The sequence below is a fragment of the Coregonus lavaretus genome (genome assembly GCF_964263955.1).
Source record: "Coregonus lavaretus genome assembly, chromosome: 9".
NCBI lineage: Eukaryota > Metazoa > Chordata > Actinopteri > Salmoniformes > Salmonidae > Coregonus > Coregonus lavaretus.
The window spans coordinates 12017686-12027966 of record NC_139996.1 but is presented as its reverse complement, the minus strand read 5'-3'; the positions used below and the strand labels follow the sequence as shown (position 1 = coordinate 12027966).

Below are 10281 nucleotides of genomic sequence, written 5' to 3'. Positions count from 1 at the left end.
ACACATGCATATGGCGTGTCCTTACCTGTCTTTGTATTTTCTAAAATAGAATGGATATGCACTTTTTTTTGTATGATGTAATTCAAAAAATGCACTATGCAAGTGAAGGGTAGAGTGAATGGCATTGTCTACAAAACAATGAAATGGTCCAGACATCCCTGTGCATGTATTCTCTTTTGCAAACAGAAGAAATGTGCTGGTCTTGTATAGGGATGTATGTATATACAGCTGTCGTCGTTGTTTAATATTCAGTCTGTTTTAGCGTATTGGGGGCCTGAAACAAACCTGAAGAAAACAATTTTAACAATACCAGTAGGCTACCAATGGTACTGACTGACTGCTGTCTACAAAATACCCAGGCAAACCTATACTGCAATCCTTTGAACAAGTCCCCACCCAGAGGACATAACTGGTACTACCGGAACTGATACAAAACATAACCCATTGGGTACCAACCTTTTCTGAGTCGAGATCGCTTTCTGAGTCAAAATGCAAGCCGAGATCTACTGCTCAGATTTTTTTTGAACATGACTTAAAAAACGTATGTCTATGCAACATTAACCTATTAAAAACAGTACTGTAGCAATGAGGTTTGTGCAGTAGGCTAAAGGCCCAATACATTATCACCGCGTTTTAGCTTTGCTTGAATTGCCTTGTCAATGCATTGTTGTTCGGACCATTTATAAAAAAATTATTTCAGAATTTGAGGTAGGCTATATGATCACACCGGTAATAGATCAGTTGTTGTATTACTTGTGAGGCATACATTTAAATAATTTGCTTTTTATTTTTATTTTACTGGGCTGATGGTGCCTGCATCTGATGGTCAGTCTCAGCTGAGGGAGAGAGCAGCAGACTGAGAGTCCGCTTCTCAACGTCCCTCTGCTCTCCCTTTCTTCCGCTGACACTGATCAAAAAGAGACAAGTCTTCCAGCTGATGGCGAAACTCGAGTCGCACCGCATGATCTCTGCATCATGCACAAATTCATGTTGTTACTCCTACGAACAGAGAAAGTGAAATATTCCTTGATATTAAAAAAAGACCCAAGCTGCTAATAATAACAACGCAAGCCTATTGATACACTTTCCTACTCATTCATTACAGCTGCAGTGCTGGTAGAAGCGCAAGTGGAAGTAGGTAGAACGCACATATTATGGCTTAAGTGTTGAATAAAAAGTGCTGACAGTGTTGAGTAAGAACTTAAACATGAACTCACTCATAAAAACAGCAGCTCTTTGCTGTATTCGTTGACAGTCTCTCTCTAGTCATGGTTTTAAAAGTTGTGAAATCTCACAGTATCAACTTTGCTGTAGATTTTTTTTTTACGCCTGCTACGTTACTGCAGACAAATCTGAGCAATCCGATTGGCCAGCGGTAGGCCTATAGTGCACTTGAGTTGCTCTCAGGGCCGGCTGGGAAGGCAGATTTGTACCTTCGGACATATTTTAAATGGTTTTAAATCAGAACACTACGCCTACCCGGCACGCAGGGTGCACCTGCCAGTACGAACAAAAGTATGAAAATGTATGCACTCACTACTGTAAGTCGCTCTGGATAAGAGCATCTGCTAATTGACTAAAATGTACAAATGTAAATGTACCGGCAACAGAACGAGACAAAATTATTTCTTTTTTTAAACGCAAGGCTTTATCGTTGTTGTTTTTTACAGATATGTTTGGGATAGACTAGAAATGCCTTGGAGATCGACCAGTGGATCGCGATCGACCGGCTGGTGACCACTGACATAACCCATATACCAGTGTTTAATGAGAAGACGTGAGGTGGCGAGTAGTGCGGACGAAATTGAGAAAAAGTTGGTGAAGCAACAGCTGTGCTGGAATGCAAACTATATGGGTGTCAGTTATGTAGCACTATATTGGATCACTCCAATATGGTATCCTTCCACTCGGCAGGATATATTCAGAGTAAGAATTTCAGATTAGTCCCGTGTACCTTAAATAGCACTACTCCCACTACTCAGCTTATTCCAGAGAGGATTTGCGTGATAAGAGCTCTATGTTAGAGTGTATAAGTGCAGAAGTATACCCGCAGCTATTCAATAGCTTGGAGCATCTAGCTAGCTAACCTCTCCACCTGGGTGAGCTGCTGTCCCCCCACTCGGTTTGGCTTGTGCCATCACGTTTGGGTTTTGTCATTTAATTTAATTACTTGTGACAGTGTACCAACATGGGCAATACTCGGTTTGGTCGACCAGTATTGCGGCGCTGGGGGTTTAGCCTAGTTGTCTGTGTCTTGTCTGGCCACCGGAACCCTCCCGGTTAGCCTTCGGGCTCGGGACTGCGCCTAACCCCGCAAGATTGGGAGTCTGTGTATGTTTCGCTCTGACGGGCTTGCAGTTCTCCCCAGAGAGTGAGTCACTTGTCGCTAGGCTCACCACGCTTATCTCTCACAGGGCAGAGCCATCTTGCCTAGACTCTTGTGTGTTCCACAGTGAACATGTGTCGTAGTAAATATAAAATGTTATAGCTTGGTCTGACTAAAATCTTGTGCATGACCCATTTTGTGTTGGGCGTTTGTTTTCAATCAATGCTGTTCCTATGCAAGAACAATGGACAGAGAACCATATCTTGTCAAGGACAACACCCACGCCACAGGCCACAATCACTGGTTGCTCCCCTCGAGTCTTCCCTTGAGAACACACACACACACACACATCATCATCACTGTTAACACACACACACACACACACACACACACAAAATCCCCTCTTTTAGGCTGAACATTTGAAGACAGAGAACTCTACTCAGAGCCAATGCAACAGTGACACTAGCCTGGAGGGGACCTCGCCCAACTCATCAGGACCAATCAGAAGATCAGAACTACTAGATTCAACCTACATCATTTATTGCATAAAATGTCTGCACACAATGTTTCGGGGCTCTCTTCAGATAGCTCCCTAAGAGTTTGACGAACGAGTCCGTGCACGCGATTCCAGATATCTTTACCTCTGAATAAACTGCCTTTATTATACCATATCCACCCTGTCCAAAGTCTCTACTTGGTCTCAGTTCTCCAGTAAACTTGTGATTATCAACACATGCTATGCAGTAGCTAGCTTAACGAGAGCATAACACTGCAGGACTTAGCACACTCCTTACATCCTGCCAACACCCCCACGTATAGTAGAATAAACTATAACATGGCGTGAGTTACAGCCGACCCACAGCTAAGATTGAGCTAACATGTGTGAGTTTGTGTGCTCTGCCCCTCCCCCCACGATCAGGCAGTTCACACGCCGTTCACGTCTCCTCTCCTTCAGATTGTGTATGAGACTAAGGCTGGTACTGCAGGTCTGAGGTATCTGACTATTACAGTATTGCGCAATGTATACTATAGACACATAGTAATATCACACTGTTACCTTCACTTTCACAGAGAAACTACATAACTATTATGGTGTTTCATTGTGAGAGATGCGGGGTAACCCTGCCTACAGGGGATGCACACTCTGCCTGCATGACCTGTCTTGGGTTAGATCACGCACGGAGAGCGGTTAGAGAACCCAATAGTTGTTTGGCCTGCACTGCCTTTGGAGAACGCATGCGCTTAGCACGCCTACTGACTCAACATACAAGCGTCCTCTGAGTCAGGGCGTGACAGTACCCCCCCCCCCCCCCCCCCAAAGATGCGGACTCCGACCGCACAACATAAACATAACAGGGTAGGGGCTGGGTGGGCATTCCGCCTCGGAGGCGGATACGGCTCAGGGCGTGACGACCACTTACTCTCCGCCTTCCTGTTGCGCCCCTGGTCTGGTCTGGACCTCGGCGCGCTGCTTCCCCTCTCCTTCCTCCCACGAAGTACCAAGCCCTGTCTGGACCCTGGTGTGGGAGACCCCGAACCTGGAGAGGGGCTGACGTCTGGGTCTGGACTGGAGCCGCTGACCGGAGCTGGACCGGGCACCGGTGGAGTGGACTGCACAGGCTCCGGACTGGAGCCGCTGACCGGAGCTGGACTGGGCACCGGTGGAGTGGACTGCTCTGGCTCCGGAGTGGAGCCGCTGACCGGATCTGGACTAGACCCCGGTGGAGCGGACTGCTCTGGCTCCGGAGTGGAGCAGCTGACCGGAGCTGGATCAGGCACCGGTGGAGCGGACTGCTCTGGCTCCGGAGTGGAGCCGCTGACCGGAGCTGGACTGGACCCCGGTGAAGCGGATTGCTCTGGCTCCGGAGTGGAGCAGCTGACCGGAGCTGAACTGGGCACCGGTGGAGCGGACTGCTCTGGTTCCAGAGTGGAGCAGCTGACCGGTGCCGGAACAGGCACGGGCCGTGCCGGACTGGACACACGCACCACTGGCTTGGTGCGAGGGGCAGGAACAGGCCGGGCCGGGCTGGCGACACGCACCACTGGCTTGGTGCGAGGGACAGGAACAGGCCGGACCGGGCTGGCGACGCGCACCACTGGCTTGGTGCGAGGGGCAGGAACAGGCCGGGCCGGGCTGGCGACGCGCACCACTAGCTTGGTGCGAGGGGCAGGAACAGGCCGGACCGGGCTGGCGGCACGCACAACTGACTTGGTGCGAGGGGCAGGAACAGGGCGTGCCGGGCTGGCGACGCGCACCACTGGCTTGGTGCGAGGGACAGGAACAGGCCGGACCGGGCTGTCAACGCGCACCACTAGCTTGGTGCGAGGGGCAGGAACAGGCCGGGCCGGGCTGGCGACGCGCACCACTAGCTTGGTGCGAGGGGAAGGAACAGGCCGGGCCGGGCTGGCGACGCGCACCACTGACTTGGTGCGAGGGGCAGGAACAGGCCGGGCCGGGCTGGCGACGCGCACCACTGACTTGGTGCGAGGGGCAGGAACAGGCCGGGCCGGGCTGGCGACGCGCACCACTAGCTTGGTGCGAGGGGCAGGAACAGGCCGGGCCGGGCTGGCGACGCGCACCACTAGCTTGGTGCGAGGGGAAGGAACAGGCCGGGCCGGGCTGGCGACGCGCACCACTGGCTTGGTGCGAGGGGCAGGAACGGGTCGGGCCGTATTGGGAACACGCACCACTGGCTTAGTGCGGGAAGCAGGAACGGGCCGGACCGGACTGGCGACACGCACCACTTGCTTGGTGCGAGGAGTGGGACTGGGTTCCTTTATTAACCCCCGCTCCTTCTGCTGCCTAACCAGCTCCTCTCGCCGTGCCTCTACACTTTCCTTCTCCCTTATAGCCTCCTGTAGCGCCTCCCTCTGACCGAATAACTCCTGCTCCCTCTGAACCAATAGCCCCCGTAACATGGTGGCCTCCTCTCCTAACCTGCAGATCCGCACTGTCGTGGCCTCCTGCTGCCTCGTCGTCCACACCGTGTGCCCCCCCAAAAAATGTTCTTGGGGTTGCCTCTCGGGTCTCCGTCGTCGGCACTCCTCTTCCCGTGAGGACTCCTCTGGGAGCCCCCACGAGTTAGGGAACAGAAACTCGTCGTCGTCGTCATCCTTCGACTCCTCAGTATAATACTGTTCCCACTCCTCTTCCCAAGGTCGTAGGGACCCAAACTGAAAACCAACCGGGTGCAGTGGTCGGGGCTCTTCTCTCACGCTCCCCGACCACCCCTTTAGCCCCCCCCAAAAAAAAATATTGGGGCTGCTTCTCGGGCCTCCTCCTTGGCCGGCTTCCGTGTTGCCGTTGCTCCTCTCCTGCCTGGGCATCTACCTTCGCCCATGGCCCTTTCCCCGCGAATATCTCTTCCCATGACCACAATTTGCCCACCTGTGCCATGGCTATTCGCTCCTCCTGGGCACGCTGCTTGGTCCTCGTTTGGTGGGATCTTCTGTCACGATCGATGATGAACGGGACGGACCAAGGCGCAGCGTGATATGCGTACATGTTTATTTTAATGAATAAACAACCGACAAAACAATAAACAAACGAAACGTGAAGTCCAAGGTAGAACACAAAACATACCTACACAGAACAAGATCCCACAACCCACTAGTGCCAATAGGCTGCCTAAGTATGGTCCCCAATCAGAGACAACGAGCGACAGCTGCCTCTGATTGGGAACCACACAGGCCAACATAGATCTATACATACTAGAATGTACAGCATGGACAAACACAGCAAGGAAAATACACACCCTGACTCAACATACAAGCGTCCTCTGAGTCAGGGCGTGACAAAGAGTAAGCGATGAATGGCTGCAAAACACTTTTGGGACCCTCTCCATCAGGGCGCGCCTCGTAAACGCGGCTACGATACTGCAATCCTTCCTCGCCCTGCTGATCCCTCACCTCCCAGGGGGTGGTGACGAGCTTCTTAAGGAGGCCACAAGGTGTCAAGGCTGCTCACTATGCTCCAGACAGATAAGGCTTTGGCTTCAGTGTTGACTTCACACCGCCATCTTTGGCTGGCACAGTCTAAACTGCCACCACCAGTTCAGAAAACATTATTGGAGCTCCCCTTCACGCCAGGTTCCACCTTTGGGCCAGGGGTCGACAACATCATACAGCAGACTACAAAACTGCGCAAAGACAGAGAGACTTTGCAGGAGTTCTTGGCAACTGCACGCTTTACTGCCGCCCCTCAGAGGAGCTGGAAGACAGGGCAGGATGTCTCGAGGGTGCTCCAGCAACATCTTGTCCCCCCTCCTCCCCCGCCAAGACGGCAGGGAAATGGGAACCAGCGTTTTACACCCTGAAAGCACAAGGACAGGCGTCATGACCACCCTTACAAGCAGCGGCTAAGAAGAATGGGCCCCGGCAGTCCTCCTAAGGTGCTGGTCGACCTCGGCCGTCTCTCCCAGGCCCAAAGGGCAAACTGGGAGAGGCAGGTGGAGTCTCCCTGGGTACTGGACACAGTCCTGGGGGGATACAAACTCCAGATCCGATGCCGACCGCCGTCCTACAGGGGCATCTGGGTCAGTTTGAAGGGCCACCAGCTCCTCCTGATAGCCCCATACTGGCCGAGACGACCATAGTTCAGCCTCCTGTTGTCCCTCTTCTTTGGTACCCAATGGAAGCTGCCGCTGAGATCCGACCTGCTCTTTCAGGCTCAGGGAATGCTGTGGCATCCGGACCCACACCACCTCTAGCTTTGGGATTGGCCACTGAGAGGCATAAATGGGCTAGTCTAGGCATTCAGGACAATGTGGTGAACACGTTGCAAAACGCCAGGGCTTCCTCCACCAACGTGTCATATCAAATGCTGAGGGGCATATTCTGTACTTGGTGTGAGGGTCATAATGTTGCCCCCGAGTCATGTGATGTACAAACGGTTTTGCACTTTTTATAATCACTGCTTGGCAGCCCAGAACTACATGGGAGGATCTTGTCAATGATCTCAAGGCAGCTGGGACCATAGTCACCAAGAAAATAATATGCCATTTAGCAGACGCTTTTATCCAAACAATTGGTAACACTACACCGTGAAGGACTGAAATCCTGCAGCGCCCGCAAGGTCCCCCTGCTCAAGAAAGCACATATACAGGCCCGTCTGAAGTTTGCCAACGAACATCTGAATGATTCAGAGGAGAACTGGGTGAAAGTGTTGTGGTCAGATGAGACCAAAATCGAGCTCTTTGCCATCAACTCAACTCGCCGTGTTTGGAGGAGGAGGAATGCTGCCTATGACCCCAAGAACACCATCCCCACCGTCAAACATGGAGGTGGAAACATTATGCTTTGGGGGTGTTTTTCTGCTAAGGGGACAGGACAACTTCACCGCATCAAAGGGACGATGGACGGGGCCATGTACCGTCAAATCTTGGGTGAGAACCTCCTTCCCTCAGCCAGGGCATTGAAAATGGGTCGTGGATGGGTATTCCAGCATGACAATGACCCAAAACACACGGCCAAGGCAACAATGGAGTGGCTCAAGAAGAAGCACATAAAGGTCCTGGAGTGGCCTAGCCAGTCTCCAGACCTTAATCCCATAGCAAATCTGTGGAGGGAGCTGAAGGTTAGAGTTGCCAAACGTCAGCCTCGAAACCTTAATGACTTGGAGAAGATCTGCAAAGAGGAGTGGGACAAAATCCCTCCTGAGATGTGTGCAAACCTGGTGGCCAACTACAAGAAACGTCTGACCTCTGTGATTGCCAACAAGGGTTTTGCCACCAAGTACTAAGTTATGTTTTGCAGAGGGGTCAAATACTTATTTCCCTCATTAAAATGCAAATCAATTTATAACATTTTTGACATGCGTTTTTCTGGATTTCTTTGTTGATATTCTGTCTCTCACTGTTCAAATAAACCTACCATTAAAATTATAGACTGATCATGTCTTTGTCAGTGGGCAAACGTACAAAATCAGCAGGGGATCAAATACTTTTTTCCCTCACTGTATGGGGAAGTATAGACATGGTGGTTAGATTGGCCAAACTCATCATTACACACACCCTTCCCACCATCCCCCCACTGCACTACAGTTTCACTTCCCCATTGGTGTCTCTGCTCTTTCTGTTGCTTCAGTCTTACTTTATATTCACACACTCCCTCTTTCTGTATTCTTCCATTTCTTGTTTCAAACAGGGCATGTCAACAACCTTAGTTATACCGAGTGTGTGTTTGTATGCGCATGTTTGTGCAGAGCTAGGAGCTGATTTAGGACTGAGTATTTCAATCATCTTCCCCAGCACTACTACTGTATGCTGATGAGCCCGGATGGCGGAGAGGGCAGTGCCACAAGAGAACACAGGGATCAATACAGGGATCCAACAGTCCAATGATCCATACCCTGAAGCAACAGCTGAGAGCCTGGACCTTGAGGATTCACATCAACAGGGTAAGAAGCACCTGGGTGCTTTCAGTCATTTTCCTTCAAATGGTACTTTAAATAAGTAGCTGAGCAAAGCATGTGTTTGATTCTGCTTGTGTGAGCAGTAATATGGCATTTTTCATCTGTCTGTCTGTCTACTCTGTACGTAGGTGCTTGTGGGTATGACCTGTGTCCAGGCCCCAGTTCATCCTGTATGACCACCAAAGAGCTGCAGCAGCACTGGCGCGCGGTGAAGCACAGACTGAAGCCGGTCAAGCTGTTGTTTGAGATCCCTTCTGCACGCACCATAGTGCAGCACCTGTCCAAATACGTTGTGAGCTCTATTTTACGTACAGCATACAGCAGAGATTGTCAACTGGCGGCCCGCGGTCCAAATTCGACCCGTGGACGATTATATTTGGCCCCCTAAAGTTTTCTACGCCCAATTTTGACATTTGTATCCAGTTTTTGGACATAAAAGGCTGTAAAATTACTAGGAATTCTCCTCAAAATGTTTTTTATTTAGGAAATCTATTCCCAAGTATTTCCACTCATAAATAGAGAGGCATATGAGATTGTGTACCAATGTAATCAAGGTTTGAAATTATTATGTTTTTGTAAAATACAATATCTGTTTCGGCTTCTTGTGTCAATTTGCAGAGTACAAATGATTTATAATAGACCGTCCGCTCAAGAAATATTCAGCCTTCGGCTGAGTCTAGTTGATGATCCCTGGCATAGAGTTTAGGGCACGCTTCACCATAGTTAGAGAGTGTTGCCGTGTTGCAGGAAGCACAATTACATATTTGATTGTCTTCTATTGCAAGATAGTTGAGTGAGTTTTAATAACAAAGTTGCAAGATATGAGGTTTTCTAAATTAGAAGTTTGTCCCAATGTTCCTGTGTTATCCAGGTGTACCAGATCGTGGTGATCCGGTCAGGCAGCTACGACTCCAAGCGTGTGTCTGTCGAGCGTCGCTATAGCGACTTCGTCCACCTCCACCAGCAGCTCCTCGAAGACTTCAGCGAGGAGCTCGAAGAGGTCATACTTCCCCGGAAACTACTAACTGGAAACTTTAACCCCGAGAACATCTGGGAACGCCGCCTGGCTCTGCGAGACTACCTGGCCCAGCTATACGCGGTCCGCTGCGTCCGACATTCCCGCCACTTCCTGGATTTCTTCACTGAGCCCGAGCAAAGGCGAGCGCACGGCCTACTCCGAGCGGGGCAGTTTGGGCCAGCGGTGGCGCTACTAGAGACAGTCCTGGAGCTTCAGGAGAAGATGGGAGGGTGGCAGAGTCCTGTTCTGCTGGTGCCCACGCTGTGTGCCCTCACAGTGTGCCAGAGAGACCTGGAAGAGCCGGAGTCGGCGTTCACCATGGGCCAGAGGGCGCTGCCCACGGTAAGGCGCTATGGGCTGAAGCGCTACAGAGGGCCACTGCTGGAGATGATGGTGGATCTGGGATACCAGTTAGGGCAGCCTGTGGCTCAGCTGCAGGAGGAGTTGGTTCAGGTTAGGGATGCAGAGAGGGGACTGGTGTCTTTTCGCTCCCTTAAGGAGTTGGTGGTGCAGGAGTTTACCTAG

General features: G+C 51.0%; 1 protein-coding gene across 1 annotated transcript; it reads left to right on the top strand.

Moving 5' to 3' along the window:
• Nucleotides 1–8602: 8602 nt before the first annotated feature.
• snx20 (sorting nexin 20) lies at nucleotides 8603–10281 on the top strand (the record flags this gene model as incomplete). The annotated part of the gene is made up of 3 exons (XM_084168349.1): nucleotides 8603–8723; nucleotides 8867–9030; nucleotides 9610–10281. The coding sequence occupies 3 exons, from the start codon at nucleotides 8603–8605 to the stop codon at nucleotides 10279–10281; spliced, it is 957 nt and encodes a 318-aa protein (XP_084024475.1).